At 55.8% G+C, this 13,257-nt stretch overlaps 1 protein-coding gene across 1 annotated transcript in view; it reads left to right on the forward strand.

Annotated features, from left to right (window-relative positions):
* Window positions 1–13,257, forward strand: part of CLPB (ClpB family mitochondrial disaggregase) — a 107,191-nt gene that overhangs the window by 61,791 nt on the left and 32,143 nt on the right. The window contains exons 6-7 of the mRNA XM_063328036.1: window positions 3,830–3,927; window positions 11,027–11,141. Coding sequence (XP_063184106.1) covers window positions 3,830–3,927; window positions 11,027–11,141 — 213 coding nt within the window. The remainder of the gene's footprint in view (window positions 1–3,829; window positions 3,928–11,026; window positions 11,142–13,257) is intronic.

Here is a 13,257-nt window from a genome sequence, read left to right on the forward strand (position 1 = left end):
ATCTCCTCCTCCTCTCATCCCCATCTCCTCCAGACATCTCCATCTCCTGCCATCTCCTCCTGCCATCTCCATCTCTTCCTGCCATCTCCATCTCCTCCTGCCGTCTCCATCTCCTGCCATCCCCATCTCCTCCTGCCATCCCCATCTCCTCCCCGATGGCAGCGGAGGACCCGGGTACCAGCACCTGCCGTGTCGGGAGCTCTATTGACAGTTATCCAGAATCTGAAGGAATTCAAGACAAATTGTTAAGAGGAGGGAGTTAATAAAATTTGAAAAATTGAGGCCTGTCACTCTCCTAAACTTTTTTCGATACGGCTGACAGAAACATATTTCCCCAATGAGTGACCTTCTGCAGCTGCTCCTGCGCCGCGTGGCTGCGCGGGCGCTGGCAGTGAACCGACGCGCTATTTATCAAATATTATAAGCCGGGGCCTCCTAATACGAGCGGGGAGGTGCGGGAGGAGGCGGCGGGCTCGCACAGCCCGAGGTGTTGCCCAGGTGTCCATCTCCGGCATCAGACAGCTTGTGGGAGGTGACAAATGGCCTTCTATTAAGCCTCGGAAGGTTGGCGTCCCCTCCGCCGCCAGCTGCCGGGGTGGGAGAGGGCAGGGAGGAGGTGGGGACGGGGACTGGGTTGGGGGGGGGGGGTCAGGCCGGGGCGTTTGTCGAACCCCTGGCCACTTTTACCTTCTATTAGCCGGCGAAGCGACGCCGTTATTTATGGCGGCGTAATATTTTATTGCCGCCCCTACGCCAGGTCGGAATCGACCAGTTGGAGGAGTCGGGTTCTATCAATTATTGCGGCAATTAGTCAAGTCGTCAAAGCCATTAACAGGGGGATTAGGCCAATATTGGAGAGCCATTATTGATAGATCCGGGAGCAGCCGAACAAACCCTCAGCCTTCATGTGGAATAAGAGCCTCGAGGAGCTCATCATTTTGGGAGGTGGGGGGGGGGGGCAGAGAAGTCACCCCCGTCCCCGTGCGCCCACCCGGGGTGGGTTTTGGTGGGGGAAGGGGGGCGGGCCGTGGGAGAACCGGCTCTTATTTAAGAGATATTGAGTGGCCAGCCACCGGCAGTATATAATCTCACCTGTCTCCATCATCTTCTTTATTCGCAATGACAAGGCTCGCGATAGAAATTACTCGGTGTCGAATGTTTATGGAGCGCATTTTTCATTCTGTAAGCAAATATAGATCCCTGATGCCAACGCTCAGAAGCGGCTCATCTCTCCGGCTCCCACTCGCCGGGCGGCCCCACGTGTCTTCCAGCTCTGATGGTCGCTGCTCGATTTTATAGAATCAGAGAATCATAGCGTTGCCCAGGTCAGAAGTGACCTTTCAGGTCATCGAGTCCAACCATCAACCCAACACTGACAAACCCACCGCTAACCCATGTCCCACAGCACCACGTCTGCCCGGCTTTTAAATCCCTCCAGGGATGGCGACTCCACCACTGCCCTGGGCAGCCTCATCCAAGGCTTAATAACCTTTTCGGTGTAAAAATAGAAAGGAAATTTTAAGGGGTTTTGGAAAAACCTTGGGGTTTTTTTTTTAGGGTTTTAGGGCAGAAAGCTCGGCCGCTTCCCCAGACTATTCCTAAAATCATAGAATCATCCAGGTTGGAAGGGACCTTTCAGATCATCGAGTCCAACCATCAACCCAACGCTGACAAAAACCATCACTAAACCATATCTCTGAGCACTATGTCTACCCATTTCTTAAATCCCTTCAGGGATGGCAACTCCACCACTGCCCTGGGCCACCTCTTCCAATGCTTGACGACCTTTCCATGTAAAAAATAGAAAGGAAATTTTAAGGATTTCGGAAACACCTTGAGTGGGTTTTTTTTTAGGGTTTTAGGGCAGAAAGCTTGGCCGCTTCTCCAGACTATTCATAGAATGGTCCAGGTTGGAAGGGACCTTTCAGATCGTCGAGTCCAACCATCAACCCAACACTGACAAACCCACCACTACCCCATGTCCCTCAGCACCACGTCTGCCCGGCTTTTAAATCCCTCCAGGGATGGCGACTCCACCACTGCCTTGGGTAGCCTGTCCCAACACTTAACAACCCTTTCAAGTGTAAAAATTTTTCCTAATATCCAATTTATTGAGCGCTGCATGTGCTTCGCGCTCTGGAAGCAGGAGCTGCAGCCTGGTTTGCGTCTCCCGGCTCGCTCCCAGCAGGATGCGGGATGTTCGCCGAGCCCTAGGGATGCTCTCACACTGCCCGGGCCTCCCCCTCGCCAGGCTGCTCGCAGGGCTCGGGAACCCCCTTCGAGCCCCGTGGGATGGTGTTATGGTTTGAGAAACCCACCACAATTTCTTGTCCTTTAGACAATTATTCTCTCACCTGATGACCCCTCCCCAGCCGGGAAGGGGAATCGGGGAAAACCAAGGAAACCCGAGGGTTGAAATATAAATAGATTTAATAAGATAAGACTGAATAATTAACATTAATAACCCTAGAGAGCCAGTATTGATCCTGATACCAATATAAAATACACCAAGATTATACCCAGACTGTTTGCAGGGGGCAGCCAATGTGGGACACCGCGAGCGCTGTGGCTTCGGGAGGAAGGGAAGGGCTCAGGGCTCCGGCATCAGGGCAAGGAGTTCTCGGGGTCCCAGACATCATGGAATAGGAGAAACTCCCCAGCAATCTTTCAAATTTCTATGGAATGTGCCATTCGTAGTATGAAATAACCCTTTTGGCAGCTTGGGTCAAGAGACCGGGTCTCGCTTCTCCTCGTCCCCGCACCTGGCGAGCTTGAAGACACCGAGACCTTGAATCCCACATCCCATAGCTGGCTATAAAGGAAATATTTTCACGAATTCAGAAACTAGAGTCTTCTAAACAGTTTTCCCAAGCATTAGAAGAGAAATGAGTGCCGGGTTGCTCAACCCAGGACAGATGGCCAGCTCGAGCACCACCTTGCTGGGGTTGGGGGCGACTTGAAGGCTCGTTCTCACAACCCTTGGTGTCCGGTTGGTGTCCGGTTGGCTGTCGTGGAGTCCCAGCGCGCACCAGCATCGGTGCCCAATCCCTCCAGAGGTACCTCCTGAGACGCCAAGAGCCAGAGGTGAATCCCTGAGGGTCCCCGCCTGCATCACAGGCTGTTCCCTGTGCCCTTCTCCTGATCCCGGACTGCCCCATCCGAGATTCCCTCTATAACCATCCCATCACTGCAACTGGGACCAGTCTGGCTGTGCATGTTCTTCCACAATCCGGTGTCTGGGACGGGGACAGAGGATGGGGACATCTCTCCACGCCACCTTGTTTCTGTGGGGGTGCCCGTCTGACTCTCTCCAGTTCAGTCTTCGGGGTTTGGTGCCTTTTTTTTTTTAGATATAAATGAAATTCTAAAGAAGAGCGTGGTTTTCCCCCAGCTGTGGCTGCGGGTGGCAGCTGTTTAGCAGGTGACAGGCAGATCCGGCTCCGGCTCGGGGTGACGGAAGGGACGGGTGGCGCGTCCAATCGAAGCCGAAACGGTCCCGTGTGGCTGCCGCGGGATGGGGAGCGGGTGCTTTTGTGAAGCTGCGTTTTCTTCTGGCCACCGTGTGCTCCCATCCCTTCCCCACCCCCAGCAGCTCTTCCCCGTCAAGCCGATCGTTAGCGGTGACAATTTCTTTTCTTCCTCCCCGGCCGCCCCCATGCCTGTCCCCGCTGGTCGTACATTGTCCCTTTCTCCTCCAGGTCCTCCTTGGAGCAAAGGTTAGGAGGGGAACGCCGGCTAGGACGGGAGGCACGAGATGTGCGTCCTGCTCCTTCTGCCCCAAGATTCAAACTCCCATCCCCTGATCTTCGTTGTTTCTCCCCGCCACCAGGTGCCAACCCCCTGCAGAAGAATGAGATGGGCCACACGCCCCTGGATTATGCCCGAGAAGGAGAGGTCCTGAGCCTTCTGCGAGCGGCGGAGACCAAGGTGAGCCTGGGACTTTCTGGTTCCTTCCCCAAAGCAAGGGCAGTTTGAAAAAAGGCCTGGAGGAGCCCCGCAGCGCACCTCCACCTCCGCGCTTCTTCAAAGGTCCCTATAAATCAATGGCATAATGCAAAAAGGGGAAAAAAACCCACTTTTTAGCTGTGTCCGCGGCTGCGTGCCCTCCTCCTCCTCCATGTTAACTTCCACGGCTGCTCAGCACCAGCAATACTGGGCTGTAACCCCTTGGCAAAAATACTTTTACCCCAGGATTGCCGTTTTTACTGTATTTTCCGAAAATCCTGGTAAAAGAACCAGGTCTGGGAATGCAGAGGCCTGTTGCGGGCCTGGGATCCGTGCGTTCACGCGGATCCCAGGCCACTCTGAGGCAAAAGACAGGGATTTCCGCTGCCTGGTTGTGAAATAGCCCGTCGCGTCCCTTCAGCCTCGCTGTCCCCTTCGTCGGTCGCTGTTGTAAGGTATTTTAAAGGGGGAAAAAAACCATATTTGCCCTAGCGATTCCAAGAAAAACCCCAGGAGTAGCAGGTTATTGGACAGCGAGGGATCTGCAGCCCGTTGTCGAGGGTTTAAAACCCCTGGATACGAGGCCTTATTTGAGTAGGAGCAACGAATTATCGGTCGGTAAGAAGACTGCGAAAGGAGAAACTGAGGCACGGGGAGGCCAGGTTTGCTCTTGGTTGCAGACTTGCCCTCTGGCATTGGGCGCCTCGGAGTTTGGTCTTTGGAATTTGAACTTAGACGCTGGAAACTTGAGGTTAAGGACTTGCTCACGAGTCGAGGATGAAGGTAATTAAAACTGTGTCGATTACTGCACTTAGTAGATGTGAATTAAACCGGCCGGGCAGTCACAGACCGGCAGGGGTGGGAATCACAGAATCACAGAATCACAGAATCTTCATGGTTGGAAAGGACCCCTAAGATCATCGAGTCCAACCAGACCCCCTACACTCTCTGTCACTAGAGCATGCCCTGAAGTGCCACATCTAGACGTTTCTTAAACACCTCTAGGGATGGTGACTCAACCACCTCCCTGGGCAGGTCGTTCCAGTGCCTGACCACTCTTTCAGTAAAGTAATTCTTCCTACTATCTAATCTAAACCTCCTCTGCCGCAGCTGCAGACCATTTCCTCTGGTCCTGTCATTATTCACCTGGGAGAAGAGGCCAACAGCCACCTCTACAACCTCCTTTCAGGGAGTTGTAGAGGGCAAAGGGAAGGGACCTCCGGAGACCATCCAGTCCCACCCCCTGCCAGAGCAGGGTCACCCAGGGCATGTTGGAGACGGGTTTGGGATATCTCCAGAGCAGGAGACTCCACACCTCTCTGGGCAGCCTGTGCCAGGGCTCTGCCACCCTCAAAATGAACTTGTCCTTATTTTCTTCATTCCAGTTTGTGCCCGTTGCCCCTTGTCCCGTCCCCGGGCACCACTGAGAAGAGTCTGGCCCCATCCTCTTGCCCCCCGCCCTTTAGCTCTTGCTGAGCATTGATGAGACCCCTCTCAGTCTGCTCTTCTCCAGGCTGAACAGCCCCAGGGCTCTCAGCCTTTCCTCAGCACAGAGATGCTCCAGCCCCTCAGCATCTCCGTGGCCCTTTGTTGTCCCCTCTCCAGCAGTTCCCTGTCCTTCTGGAACTGGGGAGCCCAGAACTGGACCCAGTGCTCCAGCTGTGGCCTCCCCAGGGCAGAGCAGAGGGGGAGGATGACCTCCCTCCACCTACTGGCCACGGTCTTCTTGGTGCCCCCCAGAAGACCATTGGCCTTCTTGGCCACCAGGGCACATGGCTGGCTCGTGGGCAGCTTGTTGCCCACCAGGACTCGCAGGTCCCTCTCTGCAGAGCTGCTCTCCAGCAGGTCAGCCCCAACCTGTCCTGGTGCGGGGGGTTGTTCCTCCCCAGGGGCAGGACCCTACACTTGCCCATGTTGAACCCCATCGGGTTCCTCTCCGCCCAACTCTCTCGTTGAGTCTCTACTCAAGCTGCTGTACCAGCTGCGCTCACCCAGGGAAATCCATGCTGGAGCAGGGTTTCCAGGACCACATTCCCCAGTGCCAAACCTCTGTCCTAAGCAGGCGGACAGTCATCTTTCCTCCTGGGCTCTCCGGGCTCCATCACGGCAACAGAAAACCAGAGTGTGACACTCTGCATCGCCCGTGGCTTCTCTTATTATCGCCCGTGGCTTCTCTTGTTATCGCCCATGGCTTCTCCTGTTAGCCAGAAACGCTGCTTGGTCGCTCGGACAGCTCTGCAAGGAAGTTTTAAGGAAGAAAAGTTGAGAATAAAATACTTGAAACCTTTAGGAGAAGGAGGTAAATGGTCCCTGGAGCCCAGCATTGGCAAGGAAGCCTGCCCCTACGAAGAGCTGCCTTGGTTTTTACGCTTAACTAATGGATGGAGGAGAGAAGGGGAATATATATCTGTAGAGATGTTCCTGATGAAAATGATTGTACTTGTATATAAAACGTAAGGCAGTCGAGCCAGCTCGTGATGAATATTGCGCCGGGGGGGATCCGGTGCTCCCGGGGTTGCATCCACCCCAGTATCCGCATCCCACCGAGAGTCTTTGAGAATTTATTGCTCATTTTAATCACTGCCGGAGAATGAATTGGCGGAGCTATTACTGGGTGGGCACATCCCATAGATTTTATTTACATATCCTTGTGACAGAATAACAAGGAGTTTTCATATGTATTTTTAATTTATTTTGATTTCCTTTCTTCTTTTGAAAAAAAAAAATAATAATAATTCTGTGCGTGCTTTCCCTCTGCTGAACCGCACTTGCCTGGTGTTCAGGACTCTTGAGCGGGTTCCCGTTGCTGAACATTCCGATGAAATGCAGATACGCCGTGGTGTATCTGGGGCTAAAAGGAGGGGAGCAGCCCTCGAAACCAGTGTCTTTGGTGTGTAACTGGGAGGAGAGCAGCCCCGGGACTGGTCTCAGCGCCGCCCCGTCGGTCTTTGCCATTCATCTCCTCTTCCCCAGTGTACTGGGACCAGTCAGATCCATCCACTGGTCTCTCCTGGCTCCCTCAGCGGCTGCCAAAGGGTTTTTAAGGAGTGTTTCAGCCAGGATGAGGACACGGTTACCCTTTCCCCAGGCTCCCTTCCAGCAAGCAGCGGTGCGGGGACCTCCTGAACCGGAGCCCGCGGCCCCTTCGTCGTATTGAATCGCCGTTGATGGACCCTCTAAAGAAAACAAACCTCCAGCTGTGGCTCAAGCCTGCTCTGCTTTTTCCATCCAGCCCATCCTCAGGTTGTTGGTTTAAGCATATTTTAGGAGAAAAATGTCTCTTTTGGTTGTTTGCGAAGCGTCTGCTCGTGAAGCCTCACGCAACCCTGTACGTAGAGTCCGGGCAGAACCGCCCTGCGGTGAAAGCAGGTTTTATGCGTTCTGTAAACCCACAGTGTCTGCCCTTCCCACAGAAAAGCCCCTCTCCAGGTCTCCAAAGGCTGTCTGTTGTAGCTTAGGTACGTCCTGGGCATGTTCTGCAGTTATCTCTTATCAAAAATCAAGCATCTCTCCTGCTTTTCGCATCGCGTCCGAGTCCCTCTTAGCCCAGGTGAGCGCAGGAGTTGGGTCACCAACGCAAGAGCGGAGTGTTGCTCCCTCCGGCTGCTGGATTCCTCAATGCCAGTGATGGTCAAATGCAAACGGGGCCGAAATGTCCTGCAGAAATGTCTGGCAGGAGCGAAACCCGGAGCAGATGTGCTGCTCCAGCTGGGCCTGAAATTGGGATAGCAGGGAGGAGGTGGGAGAAGCTGGATGCGTGTGGAGGGGGAATAATGGAATCATGGAATGGTTTGGGTGGGAAGGGACCTTAAAGGCCACCCAGTGCCACCCCCTGCCCTGGGCAGGGACACCTCCCACCAGCCCAGCTTGCTCCAAGCCCCGGCCAACCTGGCCTTGAACCCCTCCAGGGATGGGGCAGCCACAGCTTCTCTGGGCAACCTGGGCCAGGGGCTCACCGCCCTCACAGCCGAGAATTTCTGCCCGAGATCTCAGCTCAGTCTCCCCTCTTGCAGTGGAAACCCCTTCCCCCTCGTCCCATGGCTCCCCTCCCTCATCCAGAGTCCCTCCCCAGCTTTCCTGGAGCCCCTTGAGGGACTGGAAGGGGCTCCAAGGTCTCCGCGGAGCCTTCTCTTCTCCAGGCTGAACCCCCCCAACTCTCTCAGCCCGTCCTCCCAGCAGAGGGGCTCCAGCCCTCCCAGCATCTCCGGGGCCTCCTCTGGCCCCGCTCCAGCAGCTCCGTGTCTCTCCTGTGCTGAGGCCCCAGAGCTGGAGGCAGCACTGCAGGGGGGTCTCCCCCGAGCGGAGCAGAGGGGCAGAATCCCCCCCCTCGCCCTGCTGCCCACGCTGCTGGGGATGCGTGGAAGAGAAAGGAGTGGAAGTTTGTGTCTCATGTGAAATCCAAGATTAGTGAGGCTTTCTGTTGCAGGTTTCATCCCAGATTGATCTACAATACATTTTTCTCAGTGGGTTTTTCTTTTTTTGATGTTTTTTGCTCACTGTGGGTTGTTTTGGCTGCTCAGGATGCTCCAGCATGACGCGGCTGCGAGGTCCCTGGTGGCCCCAGAGTTCCGTGCAAGGAGATGGCACCTGGGAGGGCAGGTCTGTCCAGAACATTCCGAGCAGAAAGCCATAGTGGGGCAGCTCGGAAAAAGTACTGTAACTGGTGCTTTTTCCCCATACTGGTGCTTTTTCCCCATGAAAGGGACTTTCCTCCTACCCAGGGACTTTTACAATGTTGGGGTTTGAAGGGAGGGAGAAGGTGCTACAGAAGAGGGGTGTCCCCTTCTGCTCTTCATCTCATCATTTAGTGCTTAGAGACGTGGTTTAGTGGGTGGGTTTGTCAGTGTTGGGTTGATGGTTGGACTCGATGGTCTGAAAGGTCCCTTCCAACCTGGACAATTCCATGATTCCGTGATTCTGTCTCCCCACCACCCCGTAGCCCCACGCCAATTGTTGGGTATCCCGACAGCACCCATCGCCTTCTCTGCGCCCGGAGAAAGGCAGACGAGGCGGGAGGGAGGACGGATTCCTTGAGATATGGAGGAAGACACAGATCTATGGCAGGAGTGACACGTTCAGCTTGGGGCTGTACGCGCAGCCCGGGGGCGATCCCTGTGGACACACCAGGCTCTATCCCCCTGGGATCCGCCGGGAAGTTATTGCTCCATGTGAGGCGTCAGAGCTGGTGGCATCTCTCCGTTACATGCGAGCCTGATGGCACCAGCCAAAATTGGATTTTTTGCTATTTATTTATTTTTAACTTCTGTCGGAGTCAGTGCTAGCCCAGGGAACACCACCAGCCTGGACGGGGGGGTTTATCCGATCCAACTCCGGCAGCAGGATCCTGCTGCAGCTTCTCGTTTTGTTAAAGGAGTTTCCCCTTCAGGAAGGTGGTTTAAATAATGGGGACCTGTTACGTGCGTTAAATTGCTCACTCTGCAAACTCTCTTTGCTTTATGTGCTGTCCTTAGCCAAGGCCGTGGACACCTTATCGTCTGCAGATAGTCAAACCGAACCTCCCTGGAGCCCCTCTGCTGGGAGGACGGGCTGAGAGAGTTGGGGGGGTTCAGCCTGGAGAAGAGAAGGCTCCGCGGAGACCTTGGAGCCCCTTCCAGTCCCTCAAGGGGCTCCAGGAAAGCTGGGGAGGGACTCTGGATGAGGGAGGGGAGCCATGGGACGAGGGGGAAGGGGTTTCCACTGCAAGAGGGGAGATTGAGCTGAGATCTCGGGCAGAAATTCTTGGCTGTGAGGGCGGTGAGCCCCTGGCCCAGGTTGCCCAGAGAAGCTGTGGCTGCCCCATCCCTGGAGGGGTTCAAGGCCAGGTTGGCCGGAGCTTGGAGCAAGCTGGGCTGGTGGGAGGTGTCCCTGCCCAGGGCAGGGGGTGGCACTGGGTGGCCTTTAAGGTCCCTTCCAACCCAAACCATCCTGTGATTCTGTGATTTTGAAAAATAAGGCCTTGCCTATTCTACCTAGATTTGTTTTCCCATTCTTCACACATCTCCAATTCAAAGACTCCACCAACATCCCGCAGGAACGGGGGAGCATCACTGGCTCCTGCTGTGCATGCTGGGGCAGACAGACCCCGTCGCTCTGCAGGCAGACCCACGGCAGCGCGCAGGACCGCGCTGGAAAAAGCTCTTTTCTCAGGATATTTGCTTTCTTCCACCTCCAGCTCAGGAGGAGGCAGGACCTTTGAGAGCCAGAGACTCACACGCTGCTTCCACCCAGACCATTTTCTGGAGCTGAAGGCTGAGAGCGCACAGAGCCGTTCACAGACACCCGACACACGCACATCCTGAGATGCTCGGGGACGGGATACAGGCAGAATGGGAGCAGGTCTTATGGTGCAGGGACCTTCCAGAGGAAAGAGGACAAATCCAGCCCCTGCTCATCTGGAAAGAGGACAAATCCGGCCCCCGTTCAGCCTGGAGAAAAGGAGGCTGAGGGGAGACCTTCTCACTCTCTACAACTCTCTGAAAGGAGGGGGTAGCCAGGGGGGGTCGGTCTCTTCTCCCAAGGAACAGGCCATGGGACATGAGGAAACAGCCTCAAGTTGCGCCAGGGGAGGTTTAGGATGGATATTTTAGTCCCTCCCCAGCTTTCCTGGAGCCCCTTGAGGGACTGGAAGGGGCTCCAAGGTCTCCCCGGAGCCTTCTCTTCTCCAGGCTGAACCCCCCCACCTCTCTCAGCCCGTCCTCCCAGCAGAGGGGCTCCAGCCCTTGGATCATCTCCGGGGCCTCCTCTGGCCCCGCTCCAGCAGCTCCATGGGCTACCCCAGGCATCTCCCAGGGCTTCCATGGAGTGTGTCAGGACGGGGCAGGCTGGGACCACACGTGGGGCAAGTTACTCTGAGCTCTGGGAGAGGTGGGGGCTTCTTCAGCCTCGGCAGCCCAGCCCTGCCATCCCTTCCGAAATAAATCTCCTCGGGGGAAAAATGGGACCCACGTCCTTCCCAGTGCCAGGGAGCAGACGGATACCCATGCAGGGCTTTGCAGTTCTTGGAGGCGGGAAACTGCATCCCCATTACTCCTGTTGTCACCCCAAAAAGCCTCTGATCCCACCGTTTGCTTCCCTCCCACAGTTCCAGGAGGAGCAGCGCCAGAGGGAAGTGGAGGAACGCCGGAGGTTTCCCCTGGAGCAGCGGCTAAAGGAGCACATCATCGGTCAGGAGAGCGCCATAGCCACAGTGGGAGCAGGTAGGACCCCCTGATCCTGGCTCCGAGCAGGTCACCGAGGTTGTGGGGGGGCTCGCGGTGGGATCTGGCAGGTCTTTCTCGGCTCTGAGAGAGGACACTCATCACCCAGGGGGGCCCGTTCCCGGCACAGCAGCACCATCGGGTGCTTTCATCGTAGGTGCAAGGTCCCTGCGAGCCCTTCCGTTGGGGATGGTTTCACCCAGGGCCAAACCTGGTGGCTCCAAGGTCTAAGCTGGTCACTGAGATCCCAGAATCCCAAAATCCCAGGCTGGTAAGGGTTGGCAGGGACCTCTGGAGACCATCCAGTCCACCCCCCTCTCAGAGCGGGGTCACCCAGAGCAGGTTGGAGATGGATTTTTAATATCGCCAGAGCAGGAGACTCCACACCTCTCTGGGCAGCCTGTGCCAGGGCTCTGCCACCCTCAAAATAAAAGGGTTTTTCCTCCTGTTGAGGTGGAATTTCCCATGTTCCACTTTGTGCCCGTTGCCCACCGCACGCCTCGGAGCACACACGCAGTTCCCAGCTGAACACCGGGGCTGACCGCAGTGACGCTTAAACACGGAGCTATCTATTTCCGCGGCAATTTGTCTTAAGAACGTCGCTCGTTAACAACTCACGAGCCGTTTTGTACAGCTTGACCTACAGAAGGCCCTCACACACAGGCTGCTTTGGGGAATTTTTCCGTATCCCTTACGGATTTAGGGCTTTATTCCCCATGAAACCCAGGCCCGTGCTTCAGCCCCGCTTTCCTGGCCACGTGTGCCACAGCAGGCGACAGGCCACTGTCCTGTCACCGGCACCGGGAGCTTTAGCAGGACAAATACAGAGTGAGATTTCCCTGCTCCGCTCTCCTAAAGTCCCAACAGTCTGCAAACCAGGAGAACCCTCAACCGGAAGGGCCATCTTTTGTGTGCCGCCGCCTTCAGGAGATTCTTCTTCCATGAATTTGTCGGAGTTTCCCTTGGACCTGCTGTAAAGTCTGTTCTCGGCGGCGTCCTTTGGCAGGGAGTTGCGCAGCTCGTTGAAGAAAGACGCCCTTTTATTCATCTGAAATCTGCGATCCCGAGTTCTCGGGGTGCGTTTGGTGGTAAGAAAGCCAGGCTTTAGGGAAGGTGGGATGGATGATGGCTAACGGAAGGGCTGTTTGCCTCCCGAGCTCTTTCCATCCCCACCTTTCTGGAGGTGTTGCCGCTAAATACCCCCCATAACGTTAAAGCAGCGGCGCGTCCCCGTGACGTTCCCTGCTGTATCCGCGAGCCCTTACGGACACCGGGATCTGCTGGATCCGCTGCCAGTGGGGAATGAGGCGGGAGGCACCGCCGTAAGAGTCTGCGCTTTAAAGCACGCTGCCTTCGCTGCTTCCCTTGGTTTTGGGTTGAAAAGCCGCGTTAGCGCTACAGATTTGGTAAAACCCGTGGTGGCTTGTGTCTGGGAGCCCGTTGCAATTAGCGCGAGCCCCGGGGTAGTTCGTTAGCTGGCGTTTCCTCGTCTGGGTCTTGCTCAAAGGAGGGTTCTGCTGCCTTTTTCTGGAGGCGGCTTTTTTCTTTCTTTCGCTGTTTAAAAATTAAAAAAAAAAATAAAATTAAATAAGCCCGGGGAATAAATGAGGAGCCTGGCCTCTGGTGGCTGCGGTGGAAGCGTACAAGTGGAGGAAAAGGGACTGGTTTTCGTCAGAGCCGGGGATGGAGCTGGGGGGAAAAAACCAGACCGGCTTTTAGACGCGGGGGGCCAAAACCAGCATGGCCGGGTTTCGGATGAGCCCAGGCGGTTGCTCCCCGGCGTAACTTCGTTAGGTTCAGCAATTAGGAGGAAAAGGCGTTGGGCATCTGGGGAGCGGAGGGGAGGGGGGTGATGCCTGGCTGTCGGATGCCCTGGGAACTGCTGTTATCTCTCCCCGCAAACCTTGTTTTGCTCCTACCACCAGGGTTTGGGCAGCAGCATCCCCGCAGAGCCCGGCAAAGAGCCGGTACCTGCGTGTCCCCCCCACCCCCGGCTCCAAGCCACCCGCTGCCCGCCCCCCCCCCCCCTGCAGCCCAGCTCCCTCCGTCCTGGGCGACGGAGCTTTGCAGGGAAAAGAGAAGTTATTTGTGCCGGGTGGTTTTCCTGGGTGGGCGG

The sequence above is a fragment of the Chroicocephalus ridibundus genome, chromosome 1, assembly GCF_963924245.1.
Source record: "Chroicocephalus ridibundus chromosome 1, bChrRid1.1, whole genome shotgun sequence".
In the NCBI taxonomy this organism is placed as follows: Eukaryota; Metazoa; Chordata; class Aves; order Charadriiformes; family Laridae; genus Chroicocephalus; species Chroicocephalus ridibundus.